Source organism: Ursus arctos, unplaced genomic scaffold, assembly GCF_023065955.2.
Source record: "Ursus arctos isolate Adak ecotype North America unplaced genomic scaffold, UrsArc2.0 scaffold_7, whole genome shotgun sequence".
Taxonomy (NCBI): domain Eukaryota; kingdom Metazoa; phylum Chordata; class Mammalia; order Carnivora; family Ursidae; genus Ursus; species Ursus arctos.
This window is the reverse complement of record NW_026623089.1, coordinates 51434079-51460877: the sequence shown is the minus strand read 5'-3', so window position 1 is coordinate 51460877 and position 26799 is coordinate 51434079. Positions and strand designations below refer to the sequence as shown.

Genomic DNA, 26799 nt, shown 5'->3' with positions numbered 1-26799 from the left:
TATACACACACACAGATATAGGTATAGATACAGATATATAAGTATATATCTAACATTTTCACATAGGATACAATAGAAAGAAGCTTTAAAACGTGTATTGGTTAGAATGATACAAAGATTAGCATGTCTCCTGTGCAAGGATGACAAATTCATGAAAAATTCCATATAAAAAATAAAATAAAATAAAATAAAATAAAATAAAATGTGTATTGGTTGCTCATTATATGCCAGGCACTTTACCACAGCACTAGGAATATAAAGATAAAGAAGACATGGCCCCTTTTATTATGGGATTCATATTGTAATTCTATGATTTATGATAAATGCTATAATAGAGACCTGTACAAATACCCTAGTCAAGAAGCACCAAAGAGGAAGTGAATAATTAATTACTGGGGTGGGAAGAGAGATGGTGATGACTAAATTGACTTTTACAAAATGAATAAATAAAAGTTTGCAATTTAGATAAGCAGAGAAAGGAAAGAGAAAATAATTCTGAACAAAAAGAAGAGTTTATGTAAAAGAGGATTGAAACAGCATGGTGTATTTTGTTCACGTGTAGGTAGTTGAGGATTTTAGAATATGAAGTATAAGAAGCGGAGTCTGAGAGATGACAGGTTCCTATTATAAAAGCTGTTCCATGCCTGCTAAGGAATCTGGACCTTAACATGTAAGCAGTTGGGGAAGCCATGAACTACATGGTACTGAACAGGGGATGAGATGTGATCGTATTTACTTATAAGTCACCCGGCAAGCAGTGAGAAAGCGGAACAGGAGGGAGGTAAGGGCAGTTACAAGGCTTCTTGTAATGTTCCAATGAGAGGTTATAAGGAAATAAAGAGTAGGAACAAAGCTAATAAGAGAAGAGTCCACAGGCACTTAGGAGATCTAAAAGGCTGGATTTGCTGAAAGGCAGATTTGGGGATTGGTTGTATTTAGGGTCCAAGGAAGCACTCATACTGGTGACTGTTACATAATGAATAACCTCCCCCTGCAACCAGGAATATGAACACAGACTAAGAAGAAAAGATGGCCAAGGTCAGAACCTTCACACGTAAGACACAGTCAGAGGAAAGAGGTCTGGTGCAGGAACCAGAGAACATACAGTCAGTGAGCAGGAAATGAGAACACCAAAGGAAAGAAGATTTTAAGAAAGAGAGGCATTGAAGAATGTGACACCTCTGATCAATATGTCTCTGAAAAGATAAGTAAAATGTCCCTAAATTTTCTAAATTGTGTAACTCAATCAAGACAGGGAATACTTGAAACCTGTCTTTTCCAAGGACAGGTTTATGTCATTTTATTCTTGAGAATAACCAGTACAGATGCTTAAATATAAAATTAGTGAGAATTCTCAAGTGAATGAAAATTAAGTGTCATATATTTTTTCATTGAATGTGTAAAACAAGTAAACACAGGAATACTATGAGCAAACATCCTAAGGACTAATAATCCATCTGACTAATTTTTCTTCTAAAGATAATATAAGGAAAATCAACAGTTTATAAGCAGGGAGACTGGACCAATGAAGGCAGACTGAGCTCAGATCCATCCCTCTTTCTAGCACAAGTCATATGATATTATAGAAAGATACTAAATTATACCTATACATCCCATAAAAGAATAATGCTATGATATCCCTGGAAAATAAGAAATATTATCAATGGACTACATATTTATAGGAATCTTAGAAAGACATAAAGCAAATTAAATCAGATCTTAAAACAAAAAACCAAACAACCTAGAAGAAATCAATCACAGTCTAAAATAAGAGAGGGAGAGGACCACAGCAGACGCAGGAGTGGATTATGGCAGTCCAAGGTCAGAATCAACAAAGAGGCAGGAAGGGACCCACAGCAATGGCTAATTAGGGAAACTGCATTCAGAATAGTTGGGTCATTTGGACCCTTCTCTCTCTTTTACTTTTGCAAAACAGAAGGCAGCTGTAGTATCTGCTGAAAATAAGTGCACTTGCATCAGAGAGGCAAAAGTAATGCCCCAAGAAGCTACTCATCCCCAGGAAGATGGAAAAACAGCCCAGAAGACAAACCAGACTACCAGAGCCTACCAATTCAGGCTTACTGTGCCAGAAAGTGTGTTAGGTGCATTCACGTATTATTCAATTTAATCCATCAGGACATAGCTCAAGAGGCATTTCCATGGTTAAGCTTTCTCTACATGTACCCCTGGGCAAAGTAAGCAATAACTACTCTGTGCCCACATGCCCCACTCCACTATTAATACACTGATTTTAACCCATGACGTATAGATTATGGACTCTTAAAGTAGAACTCTGATTTATTTATTTTTGTTTCCCAGAACTTAGCATTCTGTGCGCCTGTGAAAAGAATATACCTGATGAACTGGACTCAACTGAATCAAATCTTTATAACAGACTTGGTAGACTGAACAGCTGAAAGTTAAGATTCATAACTCTGATTACCTTAACACCTGACCGAAGAGGTTCTAAAGGCGAGCCTGGCACAGGGTGCAAGGGGACCGTCCTTTCAAACGAACTCTCTCCTGCAAAAAGAAGGCAAATCAAGCCATAGGAAGAAGGGTTAGGCAGAGATAAATGTGCTCATCTTTTTATCAAATCCCTCAAATCCACTGAGGCTTATTTTTGCACTTCTCTGGAGCTAAATTTTATGAGCTTTCCTATATCTACTTTTGAGCAAATAACACATCTGACCTTCCAGTAAAGGAAGAAGGTCCACCACAGCTTGACCAAGAATTAAGGTCTTCTCATCTTTCTGTTTCTTTTCCTTTGGTAAAACTTCAGTCATAGTTACTAGAAAAATCAAAACAAAGAAAATGAGAACATGTCTGGGTCATCCATCAGATAATTATGGTGCAGCAAAGAAAGAATTGTCAAAGAAATTTAAGAGAAATTAACTTGAAACCTGAGAAGGCACCATTATTAGTGACTTCTGGTGGAAAATACTGAACCACCTCAGTGACCTATTAAACTTTTTACATACATGGTACAGTAAAAAATAGACTTTACATCATAATCATGTACACACATATGTATAAAAGTAACTGATACTTATGATTAAAACAAAGTTCCATATAATATTCATACTTACTGACTGAAAGCCCTTAAGCATTTTGTATTCTATTTCATGTATTAGAAATCACTGGTCATGATCCCCTTCAATCAATTTTAGGAATGAGTAGAAAGTCGCAATCTGCAGTTTGAAAAATACTGTTCTACATCTTACCACTTTGCCTAGCATAGGACTTAGCAAACTTAGAGTGATTTACAGAGCATACACGGTATGTACCAGGTTTTTCACTGCAGCATTACTTGGTGTATGTGCTTATTTGTTGCGAAAAATTTGAAATACACAAAAAAGTAGAGAGATTGGTATACCAAACGAATATCTATATAGCCATCACCTGGATTTAACAATAGTTAACATGCTGTCATATTTACTTCATCTATTCTTGTTTGTGGAAATACTTTCAAGCAAATTACAGACATCATGACATTTTACCCCTAAATATTAAAGTATGCAAATTCAAAATATGGCATTTTCCTACATAATCACAATAACTTTATCAATCTAGCAAGTATATAATAATAAAATTAAGTATAATTACTTAATTTATCTAATGCCCAGTCTACATTTAATATTTAATTATCCCAACATTGATTTTGTAGCTTGTTTGTTCAAACTAGGATCCAAAGACTGACATGTGCTTTCTTTGGATGAGAACATCCGGTTCTCATGTTTTTACATTTCTTTTCACTTAGAACAGTCTTTTCTCCCACATACATTTTTTTTCTATGACACTAATTTGTTGAAGACATCAGGTCAGTTGTTTTATAGGCTGTCTCATTTTTTGGATATGTCGCCCCCTCCCCCACACATGTGTTTAATTTGTTTCTCAGTTCTTGTTTCCTGTAGACTTAGGCTCATCTTCAGTATTTTTGGCAAAGATAATACAATTTGATAACACACATGCCTATGTGGTATGTTATCAAGCTCTATGATCTTTGTTTTCAAAAGTAATTGCAAAATATTCTTTTTTAATGTCTTTTTTTTTTATTGTGGTAACATACATATTAAATTTACCATCTTACACAATGGTATTAAACACATTCACATTTTTGGTGCAACCATCACCACCATCCATCTTTGTAACTCTTTTCATCTTCCAAAATTGAAACTCCATATCCATTAAACAATAATTCCCATTCTCCCCTCCCCCTGGCAACAACCAGGATTCTTTCTGTCCCTATGTATTTGATTATGTACCTCATACAGCATTTGTGTTTTTGTGACTGGCTTATTTCAGTTAGTATATTGAACTCAAAGTTCATTTATGTTGTAGCTTATGTCAGGCTTTCTTTCTTTCTTATGGTTGAATAATATTCATTTGTATATATACACCACAGTTTGCTCATCCATTCTGTCAACAGACATGTAGATTCCTTCCACATTTTACCTTTTGTGAATAATGCTGTTATGAACATCAGTGCAAAAATATTTCTTTGAAACCTGCTTTCAATTATTTTGGATATATTCCCATAAGTAAAATTGCTGGATCATATAATTCTATTTTTAATTTTTTGAGGAATGACCAGCTTCCACAGCGACTATACCATTTTCCATTCCTGCCAAAAGTGCATACAGATTCTGATCTGTCCACAACCTTTCCAACAGTTGTTGTTTTCTGTGTTGTTTTTTTTTTATAGAAACCATTCTAATATGTATGAGATAATATCTCATTGTAGTTTTGGTTTGCATTTCTCTAATGATTAGTGATGTTGCACATTTTTTCATGAGCTCATTGGCCGTTTGTGGATGTTTGGAGAAATGTCTATTCAAGTCCTTCGCCAATTTTTGAATCAGGTTGGCTTTTCTTGTTATATTCTAAATACTAATTCTTTATCAGATATATGATTTGCAAATATTTTTCTGCCATTCCGTGAGCTGTTTTTTACTCATAGATAGGTCTTTTGATGCACAAGATATTTAAATTTTCAATAAGTCCAATTTCTCCCTTTTTAAAAAAGATTTTATTTATTTGTTTATTTATTTATTTTAGAAAGAGTGGTGTGAGCAGTGGGCGGGGGGGGAAGGGGTGGGATCTCAAGTAGACTCCATGCCAAGTGCAGAGTGCAACAGGAGGCTTGATCCCTTGACCCCAAGATCAAGACTCTGAAACCAAGAGTTGGCTGCTCAACTGAGCCACCCAGGTGCCCTTAATTTCTCTCTTTTGTTACCTGTGCCTTTAGTATCCTATCCAAGAAATCATTGCCAAAACTAATGTCATGAAGCTTTGTGCTATACATTCTTCTAAGAGTTTTATTGTTTCCAGTCTTGCATTTAGGTCCTTAATCCATCCTGAGTTAATTTTCATATATGGTGTTAGGTAATGATCCAAGTTCATTGTTCTGTATATGGGTATCCAGTTTTCCTAGCACCTATTGTTGAAAAGACTGTCATTTCCTCTTAAATGGTCTTGGCATGCTTGTCAAAAATCATTTGACCATATGTAAGGGTTATTTCTGGGCTCTCTATTCTACTCCATTGTTATATATGTCTCTTTCTGTCAATACCATACTTTTTTGATTACTCTAGTTTTGTAGTAAGTTTTGAAAACAGCAAGTGTGAGATCTCCAACTTTGCTCTTTTTCAGGATCATTTCAGCTCTTTGGGGTCTCTTGTATTCCATATGAATTTTAGGATGGATTTTTCTATTTCTGCAAAAAAAAATCATTGGGATTTTGATAGGGATTTCATTGAATCTGTAAATCGCTTTGAGTAGTATTGACATTTTAACAATATTAACTTTTCCAATCCATGAATATGCGATGTGTTTCAATTTATTTGTGTCATCTTTAATTTCTTTCAGCAATGTTTTGTAGTTTTCATTGTACAAGTCTTTCATCTTCTTGGGTAAGTTAATTCTTAGGTATTTTATTCCTTTTGATGGAATTGATTTATAACTTACCTTTCATGTTGCTCATGGTTACTATACAGAAATGCAACTGATATTTGTATGCTGAATATATATACTGCCTTTAAAAAAAAGATTCATTCATTCATTCATTCATTCATTCATTTATTCACTAGGAGAGTGGAGGAGAGGGGCCAAGGGAGAGAGAAACCCAAGCAGACTCTGTGCGTGGAGCCTGACATGAGGCTCAATCTCACAACCCTGAGATCACGACCTGAGCCAAAATCAAGAGTCAGATGCTTACCTGACTGAACCACTGAGGCAACCCATATCCTGCTGTTTTACCAAAATCATTTATATAATTTATTCTGGTGTGTGAGTGTGTGTTATCTTTAAGGTTTTCTACATATAATCACATATAAAACTGATCATATAATCTGCAACAGAGATCATTTTACTGCTTCCTTTCCAATTTGGATGTCTTTTTTCTTTTTATTGCCTAACTGCTCCGGTTAGAACTTTTTTTTTTTTTAAAGATTTTATTTATTTATTCGACAGAGAGAGACAGCCAGCGAGAGAGGGAACACAGCAGGGGGAGTGGGAGAGGAAGAAGCAGGCTCATAGCGGAGGAGCCTGACGTGGGGCTCGATCGCATAACGCCGGGATCACGCCCTGAGCCGAAGGCAGATGCTCAACCGCTGTGCCACCCAGGCGCCCCACCAGTTCGAACTTTTAATATTATTTTGAAAAGAAGTGAAGGCAGGAACCCTTGCCTTGTTCCTGATATTAGAGGAAATATTTTCAGTCTTTCACCATTGAGTATAATGTTCATTGAGAAATTTTTATATATGTTTTTTATCATTTTGAGGTAGCTCCCCTCTATTCCTACTTTGCTGAATGTTTTTTTTCATGAAAGGGTGTTGAATTTTGTCAAAAGCTTTTTCTCTATTAAGCGAGATGATCATGTGGGGTTTTATCCTTCATTCTGTTGATTTGACGTATTACATGGATGGAGTTGTATGTTGAGCCATCCTTGCATTCCAAGAATAAATTCCACTGGTCATGGTGCATAATCCTTTTAATATGCTTCTCAACTTGGTTTGCTAGTACTTTGTTGAGCGTTTGTGCATCACTGTTCCTAAGAAACATTGATTTGTAGTTTCCTTATAGTGTCCTTGTCTGGCTTTACTGTCAGGATAATGCTGGCCTTACAGAATTAGTTAGGACATATTTCCTCCTCTTCAATTTTTTTGGGTAAGTTTCAGTAGTACCATATTAGTTCTTTAAGTATTTGGTAAAATTCACCAGTGAAGCCATCAGGCCCAGGACTTTTCTTTGTTGAGAGATTTTTTTTTTTTAATGTTTTTTTATTATATTATGTTAGTCACCATACAGTACATCCCTGGTTTTTGATGTAAAGTTCGATGATTCATTAGTTGCATATAACACCCAGTGCACCATGCAATACGTGCCCTCCTTATTACCCATCAGAGATTTTTTTTATCACTGATTTAATCTTCTTATTAGTTATAGTTCTATTAAGATTTTCTCTCTTTGTGCTTTCATCTGGTAGTTTTGTGTCCCTAGGAACTTGTCCATTTCATCTACGTTATCCAATTTGTTGATGAACAATTTTTCATAGTACTCACTTATACTTTATATCTCTGTATAATTGGTAGTAATATCCACACTTAAATTTCTAACTTTAGTTATATGATTCTTCTCTATTTTTTCTTAGTCCATCTAGCTAGAGGTTTGTGAATTTTGTTGATCTTTTTAAAAAACTGACCTTTGAGGGCACCTGGGTGGCTCAGTCAGTTCGGCATCTGACTCTTGATTTCAGTTCGGGTCATGATCTCAGGGTCCTGGGATCCATCCCCATGTCAGACTCCCTGTTCAGTAGGGAGTCTGCTTGGGGATTCTCCCTCTCCCCCTTCCCCCACTCATGTGCACACTCTTTCTCCCTAGAATGAATAAATCTTTTTTAAAAACCTGACTTTTGGTTTCATTGACTTTCTGTGTTTTTTATTCTGTATTTTGCTTACCTCTGCTCTAGTTTTTATTATTCCCTTTCTTCTGCGGGTTTTGGAGTTCTGTTCTTCTTTTTCTTCTTTTGTTCTTCTTTCTTCTTAATACCCAATGGTATTAAGTGGTATAGATTGTTGATTTGAAATGTTCCTTGTTTTTTTAAATTTTATTTATTTATTTTTAATTCCAGTATAATTAACATACACTGTTATATTAGTTTCAGGTGTACAACATAGTGATACAACAATTCTATACATTACTCAGTGCTCATCATGATAAGCACTTTTAATCCCCTTCACCTATTTCACCCATCTTCCCACCCACTTCTCTCTGGTAACCACTAGTTCTTCTTCATAGTTAAGAGTCTGTTGTTTGGTTTGTTTCTTTTTTTTGTTTGTTTCTTAAAATCCATATGAGTGAGATCATATGGTATTTATCTTTCTCTGACTGACTTGTTCCACTTAAAATTATATCCTCTAGATCCATCCATGTTGTTGGAAATGGCAAAATTTCATTCCTTTTAATGGTTGAGTATATTCCTTTGTATCTATATACCACAATTTCTTTATCCATTCCTCTACTGATGGACACTTGGGTTGCTTCCATATTTTAGCTATTGTAAATAATGTTGCAATAAACATTGGGGTGCATATAACTTTTTGGATTAGTGTTTTCATATTCTTTAGGTAAATGTCCAATAGTGGAATTACTGGATCATATAGTAATTCTATTTTTAATTTTTTGAGGGGCCTCCATACTTCTTCCACAGTGGCTGCACCAGTTTTCATTCCCATTAACAGTGCATGAGGGTTTCTTCTCCACATCTTTGCCAACACTGTTATTTCTTGTGATTTTTTAAAAAATTTGAATGGGCTATACTTTCATGTTTCTTTGTATGCTTTATGATTTTTTTTGGACACTGGATATTGAATCTAATAATGGGATAAGTCTGGAAATTATATTCTCCCCTTTCCCAGGGTTTACTGTTTTTTGTTGTTTTTATTTTTATTTGTCATTGTTGTAAGCTGTGTCTGTGCTGAGGATCAGCCTGAGGTGTAAGATTAAGGTCTTTCCAGGTCTTTTCTTAGCCTTTCCCTGGACATGCATGGTCACTTTCTAGTTTTCCCCTTATTTGCAATTGTTTTTAAGTGTCCTAGTTGTTAATGCCTGGTTTCTGAATGGGGAGAAAGAGAAAAAGGTAAGGGGGGAAAGGATGCTGCCCTTTAAATCCCTTGGTAGTTTCAACAGGATAGGAAGGGTCTTACAACAATGGGATGGAGGGAGGTGCAACAACACCTGATGTCCTCTTTGTCTGCACCTCTGTGATCAGAAGCAACAATCAGCAATTAGAGCACAGATCCACAATATTTGAAGGACAAGGTCCTTTTAGCTTACTCTGGCTCCAGCAAGCTGTGTGCAGGCTACTAGAGGAAAACATACATGGCTCCCTGCCACATACCTAGAGGGGGTACGGAATGAGCAGCTGCTACTGTGTTAAGATCTGAAATTAACCAAAATTAATCACAATTAGCCATCCAAACCTTCCCCTGGAAGTTGCAAGCCTTCAACAGACTCCAGAGTTCCAAAATAGTTATATCAGACAGAACGTGGCAATGCAAGTGTTGTGTAGGTGGGAGACAGATTCTTGGTGCCTCCTACTCTCCTATCTTCCCAGAATCTTCAACAATATTCTTTTTATAAATTTAAAAATATACTTTATCGGTAGTAAAGCCCCATTTTCTTCCTAACGTTGTTTGTCTTCTTGGTTTTGTTTTGGCTCAATCGTGCCAGAAGTGTGTCTATTTTGTTAGTCTTTTAAAGCAGGTTTTGTTTTGCAGCTCTTTTCTAGTGCTTCTTTTCCAATTAATTACTTTTTGCTCTTTTCTTAATTCTTTTTTTTTTATATTCTCTGGGGTTCTCTATTATTTTAGTGGCTTCTTGAGCTAAATATCCAACTTGTTTGCTTTTAATCTTTTTTATGTTAAGAGAACCATTTTATTAAAGATAGATCTTAACATATACCATAATTAAACAATTTTGTGTCAATTGGGCATGTATCCATTTTTTAATACACTCAGAGCTTCAAAAACGAAATGGTCGAAGCCCTCTTTCATCTTTTTAGAAGACTTATACACTGTTAACAAACTTCCACTAGCAAAGAGGAAACTTTCTTTTATACAGCTTAACTCTTGACGAATTGGAAAGAAGAGGTTCTCTGCATGAAGTAGCCTCTCTGAAGAAAGTCCAAGGGGGAAGATGACAGACACTATATTGCAGAGGATACTCATGGTCTCCTGAAAGAATTTTTTTTTTCTGTTTTCATCACTACCTTCACAGTTTCAGTCTAATTTGTGGGCTCTATGCAGAGGAGGAGTGGCTTTTGGTTGACTTGTTAATTTGTGTACTTTCTTTCACTCTTGAGCAGACAGTAATGTTTTATCATTATAACTCCAGTGGTGTTGAGTTTCACTACCAAAGATGCTTTTTTCCCATTTGAAGAATAGAATAAGCCAAATTAAACTTTTTACTTTGAGATAATTTCAGATTCACATACAATTGTGAGAAATAATACAGAAAGCTATCTTGTACCCGTTTTTCCCAATGGTAACATGTTGCATTAACTACAGTAAAATATCACAACCAAGATATTGACATTGATTCTGTCAAGATACAGATCATTTCATCACCACAAGGATTCTGGTTACCTTTTTAATCCACGTTATCCTTTTAAAGCCACCTCCACTATCCTCCTTCTTAACACCAGGCAACTACTAATTTGTTCTCCATTTCTATGCTTTGTCATTTCAAAAATGTAATATAAATATAATTTTACAGTATGTACCTTTTAAGATTGGCCTTCTCATTCAGCATAATTCTCTGGAGATCCAATGAAATTGGTTTGTGTCCCAGTAATTTGTTCATTTTTATCGATGAGTAGCATTTCATAGTATGGCTCTATGTTTGTTTAACCCATGTAGGGATAACGGGGTTGTTTCCAGTTTTTGACTATAAAGCACCTATAAACTACTTACTGGTTTCTGTATGAATATAAATCTTCATTTTTTCTGGGGAAAAGGACAGGAGTGTAATTGCTGGCTTATATATGGTGGTTTGCATGTTTTGTTTTTAAAGAAATTGCATACTGCCTTCTAGACTGACACTTAACATTCCCACCAGAAATTCTGACATTTGACATTTCCAGCAGGAATGTATAAGTGATCCAGGGTCTTTGCAACCTTGTTGGAATTTGGTGTTTTTCACTATTTTTAATTTTAACCATTCTGATATGTGTGTAGTGAAAGTTGTATAGTGATATCTCATTGTGGCTTTGATTTGCATTTCCCTAATGGCTAATGATGTTGAAAACTTTTTCATATGTTTATATGCCCTCTGTATTTCCTCTTTGGTAAACTGTCTCTTCATGTCTTTTGCCTATTTTCTAACTGGATTGTCTGGAGTATTTTTTACTGTTGAATCTTGTGTTCTTTATATATTTTAGATACTATTGCTCTGTCAGACTGTGATTTGCAAATATTTTCTCTCACTCTGTAGCCTGTCTTTTCATCCTCTCAACAGGGTTTTTCACAGAGCAAGAGTTTTTAATTTTTATGAAGTCAATTCATCAGTTTTTTTTCTTTTATGGCTCATGCTTTGGTTTTAAGAACTCTTTGCCTAACCTTAAAACCTGAAGATTTTCTCATTTTTTCCTTAATGTTTTGTGGCTTTACATTTCTCATTTAAATCTGTGATCTGTTTTGAGTTAATTTTTGTATGAGACTGAAGTCAAAGTTCATTTTTTTGTGTACAGGTACTCAATTGTTCTAACATCATTTGTTGAAAAGGCTACATCTCCTCCAATGAACTGATTCTGCACTTTTAACAAAAAATCATTAGGTGCCTGGTTGGCTCAGTCTCTGGAGTGTGTGACTCTTGATCTCAGAGTTGTGAGTATGAGCCCCATGTTGGGCGTAGAGATTACTTAAAAACAAAATCTTAAAAAAATCATTAGGCATATTTAGATGGGCCTATTTCTATTTTTTCCATTGATCTATGTGTCTATCCTTCCACCAACACCACACAATTTTGATTAATGTAGTTATATAATAAGTCATGAAATCTAGTATAATGATCCTTCCCATTTTATTCTTTTCCAAAATTGTTGTAGCTTTTCTAGTTTCTTTGCCTTTCTATATACATTTTAGAATAGTCTTGTCCATATCTGAAAAAATCTTTCTGGGATTTTGATAAGAATTACATTCAACCTTTGTATCAGTCTGGGGAGAACTGACGTCTTAACTATGTTGAATCTTCCAGTCCATGAGTACAGTGTGTCTCTCCATCTATAAAGATTTTTTAAAAATTTCATTCAACAAGGTATAGTTTCCAGCATGTAAGTGCTGTATGTTTTGTTAAATTTACACTATTTCATTTTAAAAAGCAATTGTAAACGATGTATTTTTAGTATCAGTGTCCAAGTATTTATCACTAGTTTATGGAACTATAATTGATTTTGTGCATTTACCTTGCAGCCTATGACCTCACTTTTTCTTTCTGGAAGTTTTGCATATTCTTTGAGATTTTCCACATAGACAATCATGTCATCTGCAAATAGGGACAGATTTATTTCTTCCTTTCAGATGTAGATGCCTTTTATTTCCTTTTCTTACTCTAGTGCACTGTCTAGTACTTCCAGCTCTGTGTTTATAAGAGTGGTGAGAGCAGACCTTGATTTGTTCTCAACCTTAGGGGGAAAGCATTCCATCTTTTGCCATTAAGTTTAATGTTAGCCTTTGTCAGTTTGATGAAGATCCCACTCTATATATTTTTCTGAGAGTTTCTATCATGAACTGGTGTTAAATTTTGTTAGATACTTTTGTTGTTTTGACAGTATGACTATATGCTTTTTCTTCTTTAGACTATGAACAACTATGTTCATTCCAGGGATCCAACCAACTTGGGTCCCTGGAATCAATCCCACTTCATAATCATGTATGATTCCTTTTATTTATTGAATTCTATTTGCTAGTATTTTGTTAGGATTTTTGTGTCTATATTCATGACAGATACTGGCCTCAAATTTTCCATTTGTGTACTGTCTTTGTCTTGTTTTGGTATCAGTGTAACACTAGCATCATAAAATGAAGTGTTTCCTCCTCATCTATTTGCTGGAAGATTGTGTAGAATTAGTGTTAGTTATTATTTTTAACTTTTGGTAGAATTCTTCCGTAAAACTCTCTGGTCTTGGAGATTTCAAATTATGAATTTAATTTCCTTGACAGTTACAGGGCAACTGTATTTATTCGTATAGGATGAGCTGTGATTTGTGTTTTTCAAAATACTGGTCCATTTCCTTGTCAAATTTATGTATATAGAGTTGTTCATCTCTTTATTATTCTTTTAATGTCTACTATCTGTGATAATTTGTGGTGTTTTTTCTCTCCTCCCACTCCCCGCTTTTGGCCAGTCTTCCTATAGGTTTGTCAATTTTGATGTTTTCAAATAACCAGCTATGTTACTTGTTTCATCGATTTTTCCCTGTTTTCATTTTATTGCTTTCTGCTTTTACCTTTATCATTTTCTTCTGATTTTGCTCTTCTTTTTCTAAATTCTTGAGGTGACAGCTCAGATTACTGATTTGAGACTTTTCCTCTTTTTTAATGTATGCATTTAGTGCAATAAATTTTCTCAGCAGTTCTTTAGCTATGTCCCACAAACTTTATTACCTTGTATTTTTATTTCCATTCAGTTCACTATATTTTTTTACTTCCCTTGAGACTTCCTCTTTGACCCATGGATTATTTGGAAGTGTGTCTATTTGTTTTCAACTGTTTAGAGAGTATCCTGTTCTCTGTTACTGATTTCTAGCTTGATACTCTTGCTATCAGAGAACACATTACTTTAATTCATTTAAATGTGTTAGGTTGTTTATGGCCCAGCATATGGTTTTGGTATGTGGTTTGTGGACTTTTGAAAATAATGCATATTCTGTTATTATTGGGTGTTCAATATTGATTAGATATTGTAGGCTGATGGGTATTATTGAGTTTTCCTATATCCCTGTTGATTTTCTATCTAGTTATCCTACAAACTGAGAGATGGGTGTTTATGTCCCCAACTATAATTGTGGATTTGTCTATTCACCCTTTCAATTTAATCAGTTTTTGCTTCACATATTTCACAGCTGTTGTTTGGTGCATGTATATTTAGTATGACTATGTCTTCTTGGTGGGTTGACTCTTTTATCATTACATAATGAACTTCTCTGTCTCTGGTGATTTTCTTCGCCTAGTCTACTTTATCTGATGCTAATACAGTTACTTCCACTTTTTGATGAATGCGTGCATATACATCTTTCTCTATCCTTTTACATTTTACCTGACTATATGGTTATATTTTGAGTTTCTCATAGACAGCATATAGTTAGGTTGTGTTTTTTTAATCCACTCTGCAACGTCTGTCTCTTGATATATTTAATATAATTATTAATATATTAGGGTTTAAGTCTGCTGGGGGTTGTCCTCTCTTTTTTATTTGTTTTCTTTCTTTTCTGCTTTCCTGTGGATTGTATGAACATTCTTTAGAATTCCATTTTCATTTATCTATAGCACTTTTAAGAGTATCTATTTGCATAGGTTTTTTTAGTCATTGCTCTAGGTACTGCATACATTACTCACTACAGCTTATTACAGGTGTCATCAGTTCAGTAGTTGGAGTGAAGTACAGAAACCTTACCACCCTTTATGTCCCTTTGCCTTTCCTGTTTATAACTGCCTAAAATATTTTCTCAATATACCTTTAGAACTGCATCAGACAGTGTTATACCTTGTTTCAAGTGTCAAACACAGTTTAGAAAACTCAAAGAGAAGGAAAGCTTACTTTATTTATCCAAATTTTTGCTTAGCACATTTTTTTCTTCCTTCCCGGTGTTCCTAGGTTTTTTCTTTTATCATTTCTGTTCTGTTTAGAGAACTTCCTTTAGCCATTCTTTCAAGGTAGATCAATTGGTGACTTTGTTTTCTTTAATCTGAGAATGTCTTGATTTCCCCTTCACATCTTTTCTCTGGGTATTAGATGCTGGGTGACAGTTCTTCTATCACTTTGAAAACGCCATTCCCTTTGGGCCTCCATGGTTTCTAATGACAAACTGATGTCATTCTAATTGTTTTCCTTTGCTTTCAGATTTTGTTCCATCTTTAGTTTTCAGAAGTTTAATTATGATGTTTCTTAATATGATTTCTCTGGGTTTATCCTACTGGGGATTTGATCAGGTGTATGTCTCTTGCCAAATTTGGGGAGTTTTCAGGCTTTACTTCTTTGAATACTTTTTCAGTCCCACCCTCTTTCTCCTGTCCTTCTGAGACTCTGATGACATTATTAGATATTTGTCCTAGTCCCACAGGCCTCTGAGACTCTGTTCACATTTTTTTTTAAGTCTACTTCCTCTATATTATTCAGATTGGGTATTTCTGTTGTTCTATCTTCTAATTCACTGATTCTTTCCTCTGTCTCCTCCATTCTGCTGTTGAGCCCATTTGCTAAGCTTTTCATAAGTTATTATATTTTTCTGATCTAAAATTTCAATTAGGTTCTTCTTTATATCTTCTATTTCTAAAAACTATTTCTCTGTTGGGTCTATTTTTTTCATTTTTTCCAGCATGTTTGCAATTGCTCACTGATCCATTATCATGGCTTTTAAAAATCTTTGTCTAATAATTCTAATATATATGTTATCTTGGTGTTAGCATCTAATGATTGCTCTTAAAACTGAACACTATATCAAAAACTAACAATGTTCTATATGTTGGCTAACTGAACTTTAAAAAATTAAAAAAATAAAATGCTAATACAGTCAAAAAAATAAAATTCAGTTTGAGATCTTCAGGTTCTTGGTATGACGAGTGATTTTCATGTGCTCTTTGACTTCTTGTATGTTATGAAACTCTGGACCTTAAACCATCTGTTTTAGCTGGATTTTTTATTTACATTGCTAAAAAAGAGGAAGGGGAGGGGCACTGCTCCACTGTCCCCCATTACTGCTGATGAGGGGTGAGAGTTCTGGTTCCTTACTTCTTTCCACTGATACCACGGTGGGTGTAGGCTCATTATGACTAGGTGATGTTAAGTCTCAACACTACTTTAGGCCTCCTCTGACACCACCCCAGTGGATAGCAGAATGGCATCTTGTTACTGCCAGATTGGGGCCAAAATCCAGGCTCCCTAGGTAGTCTCCATTAAAACCAGATGGTGAGAGAGAGGGCCCATGACCAGAGAGCACAGAAGCCGTGGCTTCCTATTTGGTATTCTTGAACACCACCCAGCTAGAGCACCTAATTTCAGCTTTGCAAGAGTACAAGTCTAAGTCCTCCATTCAGCTTGGGTGTGAGTGGGGCCACATTTTTTTTTGTTTGTGGTGTTTGGCTAGAGCAGAGCAATTACTAAGTTTTCTGTCTTGCTAGGCTGCCCTTTACCTGGTCTTTGGTTAGAGCAGGTTTCTCCCAAGTGTTTTTTTTTTTTTCCTTCTCTTTTCTCTCTCTCTCTCTCTCTCTTTTTTTTTTTTTTTTTGGTCTGCACTCATTCATGTTTCCACATTGCTAGCTTCTTCAGTATCAAGTCTGGGATATACAAGGCAAGAAGAAAACCCAAGCAACTCCCCACTATGTCATTCTTTATGTCTCTTTCCTCTTCTTCTCTCCACCTTTCAAACTCCCTTATGTTTGCTTTACACAGAAAGTCTGAGGTTTGCAGTCATACTTAGTGAAAGGAATAGGAGAACGTATATATATTCCAGAGGTTCTGTTTAATTATTTTAAGTAGGCACCATGCCCGGCATAGAGCCCAACATGGAACTTGAACTCACGACCCTGAGATCAAGATCTAAACTGAGATCAAGAGTCGGATGCTTAACCGACTAAGCAACCCAGGCGCCCCCAGAGGTTCTGTTTAAAATCCTTTTTGATTGCTAATGACTGCACTTGAGAGCATAAATGCATCTCTAGGTATTACTTTAGCTATATCCCACAAGTTTGATACTTGCTGTTTTACTGTTGATTGATTCTAAATGCTTTATAGTTTTTCTTATGATTTCTTCTTTGTCCCGTGAATTATACATAAGTGTGTCTTAAAATTTCCAAATGGACCTTTTTTTCTGTTTTTGTTATAGATTTCTAATTTTGTTGACTTGTATTTTGGTCAGAAAACTTAGTCTGTAAGCCACTGATTCTTTGATATATGGCAGGACTTGTTTTATTGCTTAGTATTTAGCCAGTTCCTATTGTATAAATGTTCCTTGTGTGTTTTAAGAAAATAAATATTATTTAATGATTGCCATAACCTTATGATTATTATTTATCAGGAAAGACTTTTTTCATCTATCCAATGGCTAGACACATATGATAGGGCATGGATATTTTTTTCTTATCCATTCTTTTTGAGAGTCTTGGCTTGTTGTAAAGGGGTTGGTCTCAGTCTCAACTCCCATCTACAGCAGCCCAAGTTCTCTGTTTGTCTAAGACCATTAAAACCCAAGCCCCTAGATTTTGGAGTACTGCCCTTCCCCCAACACCAGCACACAGCAATAGCAGCTGTTCAAGAGTTTCAGGTTTCAGTTCCTGCTTTGCTTCTGGAACAAAGGGCTGGCCCTTTCTTTCTCATGGATTCAATGACACGTTTAAAACAATGTTCCAGTTCTGCCTTTCCCATCTAACATGCCACGGAGGAAGGCAATTAGGACACTGACACTCTTACTTGGCGTTGGGAGTGACAGAGAAGCACAAAGCAAAGAAGAAAGAAGTAGAAGGGAGTGACCAGAGAGTGTGGATCAAATGGAGGCCTCCGTGGGTGACTGATTCCCAACTAAGCCAGATCTAGGAATCACTTTTCCGGAGCAGTGCTTCCCAGTTTTTCCCTGTTTTTACATGCAGCTTCCTAGGATCCTTCCCTGGCTATCACGAATTTAGTAGTCTAGGGTGGGACTCTGAAGACTATTTTCTCCCAGAGCCTCAGGTGACTCTTATGGAAAAAAAAGTTTAGAATGCAATGCTCTAGAATACTGTATAATTCCCAGGTCCCACTTCTCTGGGTCTGGGATCTTGGAATCTGTGGTTTTTGGCAGGTGCCACAGGCGATGTGCCACTAAAAAAATAACAAAACAAAAATTAAGAGTATAGGTTGAAACAAAAGCCTTAGACTAGTATATAGGTGTAAGAACAAAGTATGTCAGAGATAATACTGTGTACTTAGAAACTGTGAACATGTGGATACAGAAGTCATATATCATATTCAATCATTCATTGAACAAACACTTTTGAGCCCTTTTATGTCTCAGATATTTTTAGGCACTAGAAATTCTGAAATAAATAAGATACAGACCTGAATTTCAAAAAAAGTATACAGAAGTACTGTATGCAGAATTACAGGTTGCCAAGTAAAATACCAGATGCCCAATTAAATTTGAATTTCACGTTAACTAATGAATAATTTTTTAGTATAAGTGTGTCCCAATTTTCTTTTCTAAATCTGGCAACCCTAAATATAGGGATATTTAGGAACAGTTCCCAACCCAGCTTAGGAGATAAGGGCTGCAAAGTTCAGTCAAATGTCAAAAGGGCTTTGATACAAACTGATAAAATTAGCAGGCCATGGAGACTGCTGCCAAAAGCAGGTAGGACTCAAGTTATGTCACGTTATTCCTAGGTGAAAGGTAAGGTGTGTTCATTTGTCTCCCAGTTACTAAATACCTCAGAATCTCCTTATACTCAACATAATTAATACTTTTAGTACCACAAAGACTTACAGAACACAGGTTTGTGGGCAAGGTCATCTAAAGTAATTCCTCCTTCAGGATTGTATTCAAAACTGCTCGTGAAGTTGTATTTTGCAGTTCCTTCTGGAGACACCGTAACTTTTGCAGAGTCTCCCAGAACCACTTGATTGAATTCTGCACGAATAAAAGTAACTGGAGTATCTCCTTTAAAACCTTTCTGTTGACAGAAAGATACCATTTTATGATTATAATCAAATAGCGAATTTTCCTACACATCTGGCAACTCATTTTGACTTAAACTAAACAGCATGTTCCATGTTTTCTTGAAAAGCTATATCACAAACATAAAAGGGGTAGGCAGAAAGTCATTAAACAAATCTAGTTATAGCTAACTGTAACATAATATTTAAATGCCATTATGTTGGGAGTTTTTAAAAATAACTTTTGTGTTTACATGATTATAAAAGTATATTGTGAAACATTTTAAAAAGTGAGAAAAGCACACAGGAAGACAAATTACCTGTAATCTCACTCTAACATGCAAGCACTATTAATATTTTAGAATATATTTTCTAGTGCTTTCCTGTGAATATATATATGTATATATGTGTGTGTAAATTATATATATATACACATACATCTTTTATATATACCTTTTAAAACAAAGTAGAGATCATTCATTACATCCTGTTTTGGAATGAGCTATTTGACTTCATAATAGTGAATGAATATTTTGCCATTTCATTATTCTTGTAATTTTTAAGTTACCTCATATTGTAGTTTTATTATTTAAATTCACCAAATGAAATTAATCGCAAAAGAAACTCTAGAAGAATTCAGATCTTTTTCAAAAGAAAAGACCTGCTGTCTAAGAAAACAAAAGTCACTTCTTGTTTCACCTGTTAAATGTAGTATTCGAATTGCCAGGTATTTCACACACGTAGTGATGTGACCTGCTGATTACATAGTCTAACAAAAAGGAAACTGAGAAAGAAATGCCATTGCAATGTTAAGACCAGCAGGTCTGGTGTTATAGGAGGGTGCAAAAGCACTCCTCCCACTGGTGTTCCCAATACTTCTTCACACAACCTGCGGATAGATGTTTGTCAGGGAAACCTGAACTCAGAGGCCAATACACTTTCAAGAAGAATGAATAAACTAAGAACTTCTCTAATTTCCAAAAATAACTTTACCAAGTCATATCCATCTGTCACAGTGATCTGCACAGGTCTGCCTGTTGATGACACCTGCTCCATATCGGCACTTGGGCAGTCTTCTTTGGTCTCTGTAAACATAATGAATCAACATGTCCCCTCAAGTACCATAGCTGCAGAAGTACCCACATTACATGATAACCAATACTAGGGGAGAACTTAGGAAAATGCCATAGCTAATCCAGCATTGTTTTGTGCCCTTTCCAACCTTTGCTGCCGGATAGTGCTTTATAGAGCTGGTCACAAGAAGGATTCCATCAGTTAGTGCCAACATGGTCTTTATGCAAGCACAAATCATCCCAAGACAAAGGGGGGAGGAATGCCATCTCCCTTACTTCCCAACCACCCTCATCTTTCATAGTATTCTTTGATAGACTTATTTTTTTTAATGTACAAAGCTCCCCTCAAAGGTTACTTAATCTCTCACTTTTAGAAAAATATACTTTGAAAACAGAAAAGAAACAGCCACATAGAATAATGGTTAGTCCACCAGCAAAAGTTCTGACATATGTCTTATTTAGTCAGAGGTATTTTCTAATTATTTTACAACATTAAGGACACAATTTCAAAAACAAATTGGATATGTTTAAGAGAGATTTTCTGCCTCAATTCAAAGTTGAACTTAAGGCAATTCAAACATTTACTCAGGACATACTATGCTACCTGTATCTAGGACTGGTGGTACAAAAAAGAAGGCAATACTTTGCTGTCCCCAGGCTTTACAATTATTCTGCCTCTTCTCAGCTACTCCCTCATTTTCAGTCATCTAAACATCTCAGAGCACTTGTTCAACACCATGTCTCCAGGCTCATTCTGGGCCTAAGTAACCCTGACAAATTTTCTTATCAAATTCACATTAGATATGACCTTTTACATTACTCTCCTTCTTTCCTTTTCAATAGTACCACATGAATTAGGCCTTAACTAGCCTGACCCTGGACAAAAGTCTAATTTCTCTGAGTCTCAGTTTCACCTTCTGTAAAAAAAGATAATATAACTTCTGATGTTTCCCATTTGTTGCAAATATCCACTAAAACAGTAAAACTGCTTAGCCTATGAAGTAGGGCACAAACGGTATTATTAATGTGCACTGCTTTTCCTGAATGCTCAATTACTCCCTTCAAGACAAGTAATCTCTCACTCATATTTATGATGCCTGGGTGCCCGACAAGATGTCTTGTCTTAGCGGCATATTTATTGTATAACGAATGCAAGAAATCTGGCTAGTTACTTATGGTCAGGGCAGTGCGGCGGGAGGGCGGGGCTCCTCTTGCCCCCAAGAGGCATCCATTTCTTGTCGTATTGCTCATAAGAAAATGCAAGGGAGGGGCACCTGGCTGGCTTAGCTGGCAGAGCATGACTCTTGCTCTCCGAGTTGTGAGTTCGAGACCCATACTGAGCGCAGAGATTACTTAAAAACAATCTTTAAAACAAAAGAAAATGCAAGGGAACAGACACATCAGACACAGGTCTGATGAAGGATATGATGGTCGGGGTGTCGTCTGGGGACAGAGGCGCAGTGTGGACCTCCTGCGGGGTATCCGGAACAAGGCGGGAAGGGGGGGTCTAAGCCCGGCTTCAGGTGGGAGGCCTGGGGTTGGGAGGAACGTCCGCGCCTAGCGGGGTCGCTGGCGTTTAGGTCCGTACCAGAGTGCCCTGTGTTGGGATGTGGCCTTGCGTTTCAGCCCGGCTGCAGCTGAAGAGAAGAGACTGAGGGAACGGGGTGTGGTCACAGCGCCACGGTGGAGAGGCCGGGAGCAGAGGGTTTTCCGAGGAGAGATTCTGACATCTTACCTCAGGCGGCCGCAAATGTGTTATTTGCAACTATAGCAACTAATTACCTCTCGCGAGAATTTAGTTCTGGGAATCACCACAAGTTTATCCCAAGACCCGCGATAAACTTTTCGGGGAGGGAAACAGGAGTTCGGGAGGCTGCTGCGCCTGCGCTCTCGGAACAGTGCGCGTGAGCGGCGGCGTCCCTGTCCCGGGTCCCTTTGTCCACAGGTGCAACTTCGCCTTGGCATAAGCCTAAAGTTTTACTACTTTCGATTTTGTTTTCTCGACCCTTTTAATATCCCCACATAAATAGGAGAAAAACCAAGAGGAATTTTACTTAAAGATAAAAGCCTTTATTACAGGGTTTTGAAAACAGGTCATTTAAATCTTTCTTCAAGAAAAATGCAGATAACAGTATTTTAAAAGTGACCCTCTATACTAAACGAAATGAGTCAAAGATAAATACCATATGATTTCAGAGCAAACCGTAAAACAGACTCTCAACTGTAGAAGAACACACTGAAGGTTGCTGGAGGGGCGGCGGAGAGAACATGGGTTACATGGGTGATGAGTATTAAGAAGTACACATGTTGTGATGAGCACTGCATGTTCCATGCAAGTGATGAATCACTAAATCCTACACCTGAAACTAACCTTACACTGTATGTTAACTGGAATTTAAATAAAAACTTGGAAAAAAAAAATAAGTGAGCCTGTCACTGTTGGTGAAACTGCAAAACAGTCCTACTTCTAATGCAATAAACAGACTTGAAGTATATGATATGAATCCAAAAAAAATTTTTTTAAGATTTTATTTATTTGACGGAGAGAGACAGCCAGCGAGAGAGGGAACACAAGTAGGGGGAGTGAGAGAGGAAGAAGCAGGCTCCCAGCGGAAGAGCCTGACATGGGGCTCGATCCCAGAACTCCGGGATCACGCCCTGAGCCGAAGGCAGATGCTTAACAACTGAGCCACCCAGGCGCCCCATGCATCCAAAATTTTAACACATTTCAAACTCAACATTAGAGTTCTGGAATAGTAAAATACAACAGCAAAAACATGAAAACAACCCAAGTGTCCATCAACGGAAGAGTGAATAAACTGATTTATATGATATCCACGTATATATTCACAAAATAGCATATTACAAAGCAGTCTAAATGAATTAATTACAGCTACACATGGATAAATCTTAGCAATATACATACTTTCAAATGTTGCAATGTTAAGAGCCAGCTTGAAGGAGCTCCCACTGGCCAAATCAGAGGCAATTTGGGCATCAAAATAAACAATGATAATGGATTACAATCCATTGAGTAAAATAGGAATCTACAAGTTCACATTGATATAGACAAATGGAGAGAAAGGAAAACTCTAACAGTAGAATGCCAATGCAATAACACGGAGGAAATGATGGCAATAGAGGATTACCATTTGGCACCCACTATAGAGGTGGATGATTCAGGCAGAAGTCTTCAGTGAATGCTAAGGTTGGTGGGAGGCGGTTTGATGAGAAGAGGATATTGGCATGGTTTTGGAATACTAATCAATTACAAAGGAGGAATGGTGAAATGAAGAAACAAGATGATGTGATTAAGGTTAACCACCAGGGTTGGGAGGAGTCTATATCACATGCCTCCTGCTCAGACTCACTGGGAAAAGCAAAGCATCATTTTGTGGTATTCCTGCCATCAGAGGGACTCAGGTTGTAGGCCACCCTATTGAAAGTAAATGCTGTACTCTTTAAAACTTGTCAGAGACATAAAAGATGGGGAACTACTCCAAATTAAAGGACTATTAGACATGAAGATACATGACAACTAAATGCAAAATGTATTCCTGTATAGTATTTTGGACTGGAAAAAAAGAGAGACATTGTTGGGACAGTGGACAAAATTTGAATGGCCTCAATGGATTGGATGGTAGTGTACCAAAACAGATTTTCTGATATGAAAGGTTGTTTGCTTTTATGTAGGAGACTGTCTCTGTTTAGGGGAAAATACACAACGGAGTGTTTAGGAGTCATGGAGCATCATGCCTGCAGTTTGCTCTGTCAACCCTCAAAATGTCCAGAAAAAGACTAATAATAAAGAATATATGCATATGTGCACAGTGTGCAATAAAGCAATAAAATGTTAACTATATGAGAATCTGTGTGAAAGGGACATTGAAATGCTTTGCACTGTTTTGGCAACTTTTCTGTACATTTACAATTATTTCAATAGCTATACACACACACACACACACACGCACACACCACTCTCCATAGAAACGTCTGAGAATACAGAATTACCAGAGACAAATTTTAAAAATAAATTTTATTTCTGCTATAAACATATTAAAATTATAAACATTAAGAAAAGATCTTTTAAAGGTTTCAGTGTTATAAAAAAAAAATAGACCTGTGGAACTATTGAGTAAGGCATTTCTCTCAGGATTTTTTCCCAGGTGAGGGCTGTGAGTGAGTATGCACTGAGACTGCCATCCTACCTTGTGCATGAAATGCTTTTTTATGTAATAAGTGAGGGTTAGGGACAAGTCTTTCCTAGGGAACTAGATCACTCATGATGCTTAGCTACCAAAGGATATGTACAGGTGTCACTTAAACATAATTAATCGCTGTCAATAGACAATGACAGTATAGAGTGCCTGAGGGCAAACCTTTGTGTTCTAGTTCTATTATTCTCCTGGAATGCTTAGCAGTGGCCCCTCTGATGTATCTATAGTCCTTACGAGGAAAGGCATTCAAATGTTTTTTTTTATTTAAAACCTCAACTTCCTAAGAAAATATGGAAAAGACCCTCTTTAGTGCTACAGAAAATACAACAGTACTGAGAATCAGAATTAAATCATCTACATATACAAACGAATTTGGGGGCAAAAAAAGCTATAATATCTAACAAAATTCAAACTTTTTAGTTTGGGTTTCAAAGACCTCCACTAAATGACTCACTATCCCAACAAACTCCTTTCTCATTACTCCAAAAGACGCATTTCTAATTAGCTCATCTGTTATTTCCAGTTTATTCCCGATAGCACCCAATAATATAATCAAATGTATTGCTCACCCTCAAACTGATTGAGAGTCAAGGCAATCACTATCAACATCCCAGATGGATTTTTTTTTTTTTTTGCAGAAGCTTACAAGCTGATTCTAAAATTCGTATGGAAATGCAAGAGAGCCGGAATAGCAAACACAATCTTGAAAAAGAACATAGCTGGAGGACTCACACTTCCCAATTTCTAGCTTATTACAAAGCTACAGTTATCAATTAAGTACAGCTTAAACAAGGCATAAGAATAAATGTATCGACAAATGGAATGGAATTGAGGGTTCAGAAATAAAATTTTGTCTTTATAGTCAGTAATTTCTGGCAAGAGTGCCATGACGATTCAATTGGGGAAATATAGTCTTTTCAACAAATGATGGTAGGACAACCATATATCCAAATGTAAAAGAAAGAAGTTGGACACCTACCTCACCACGTATAAAAATGAACTATAAATGTCAAAGACCTAAATACAAGAGCTACCACCATAAAAATATTAGAAGACAACATATGGGTAAATCATGTTAAGCTTTCATTAGACAAAGGTTTCTTAGACATGACACTGGAAGCACAAGTAACCATAGAAAAATTGGACTTCATCAGAAATTTAAACTTTTGTGCATCAAAGGACACCATCAAGAAAGTAAAAAAGGGGCACCTGGCTGCCTCAGTTGGTAGAGCATGCAACTCTCGATCTTGGGGTTGTGAATTTGAACTCCGTGTTGGGTGTAGAGATACTTTAAAAAAGTTAAAAAAAAAAAAAAGTAAAAAGGCAATCCATAGAATGGGAGAAAATATTTGTAAATCTATATTGAGTGGATACACAATTTTTTGTGTATTGTTTTCCTATCTTAAAAAACTTTTTTTTTTTTTTAAACTTCATTTTTTTTTTTTTTAAGATTTTATTTATTTATTCGACAGAGAGAGAGACAGCCAGAGAGAGAGGGAACACAAGCAGGGGAGTGGGAGAGGATGAAGCACGCTCATAGCGGAGGAGCCTGATGTGGGGCTCGATCCCGTAACGCCGGGATCATGCCCTGAGCCAAAGGCAGACGCTTAACCACTGTGCCACCCAGGCGCCCCTTAAAAAACTTTTCTGACTGGGACTGGGAAGTGACTACTTCCTCCCAGGTAAACCCATTCATTGAGATAGCAAAGGTCCCTGCAAGGAGTATACCTTTGATATGCAAACTAACCAATCCAGAGCCACACCTCCTGTATCAGACCCTCACCCCAGGAGGCAATATTCCTCTGCCTTAATTATCCCAGGGACAGGTATGAGGACATTAGAGACCACTCATGTAGCCCAAATACTACCAAAATTACTCAAACTAGCCAATAGTGAACTATTTACCCTGTCTGCTTTGCCCTTCCAGAAACCCCAATAAAGGTCATGGCCTAAGCATTCCCCTTGGCCTCCTGACCACCCTGGTGTCTTGCCCATGTGGCCCTGTGTGTGCAGTGCCTCTTGTCTCTAGGATGTTTAAGTATAAAAAATTGTTTCCTGAGCCTCTCCTGTGTCTCCTCTTGTGGCTGCATCTAAACTGACCATTTCATAAAAGAATAGAGAACAAAATCATATAAGGGTCTACTATACAAAATATATAAATAACCCTTACGATTCAACAATAAAGTGACAATCCAATTTTAAAATGGACAAAGCATTGGAAGACATTTTTCCAAAGAAGATAATGCAAATGGCCAATAAGCACAAGAAAATAGTCATTAGTCATTAGGAAAATGCACATCAAAGCCACAATGAGGTCACTTCACATCCACTAGGATGGCTATAATCAAAGAGATAATGATAGTGTTGAGTTGGGATGAAGAGAAATTGGAAGCTGGGTCCACTGGTAGTAGGATTGTAAAATGATGCAGCTGTTTTGGAAAACAGTTTGGCAGATCCTCAAAAAGTTAAACATAAAGATACTGTGTGAACCAGCAATTCCACTCCTAGTTCTGAAGCCAAGAGAACTGAAAACACATGTCCACACAAAAACTTGTACATGAATGTTCACAACAGCATTATTCATAATATTCAAAAGGTGAAAACAA

The 26799-nt window shown here is 36.6% G+C and overlaps 1 protein-coding gene across 2 annotated transcripts in view; it reads right to left on the bottom strand.

The window, feature by feature from the left end:
• Nucleotides 1–21745, bottom strand: part of CFAP70 (cilia and flagella associated protein 70) — a 101696-nt gene extending 79951 nt beyond the window's left edge. For both annotated transcript variants that reach the window (XM_026504460.4, XM_048219252.2), the window contains exons 1-5: nucleotides 21565–21745; nucleotides 19897–19988; nucleotides 18734–18920; nucleotides 2693–2791; nucleotides 2444–2523 (exon numbers count right to left, since the gene is read on the bottom strand). In XM_026504460.4, the coding sequence (XP_026360245.1) occupies nucleotides 2444–2523; nucleotides 2693–2791; nucleotides 18734–18920; nucleotides 19897–19959 (429 nt within the window). In that variant the 5' untranslated portion in view covers nucleotides 19960–19988; nucleotides 21565–21745. The remainder of the gene's footprint in view (nucleotides 1–2443; nucleotides 2524–2692; nucleotides 2792–18733; nucleotides 18921–19896; nucleotides 19989–21564) is intronic.
• Nucleotides 21746–26799: the final 5054 nt, after the last annotated feature.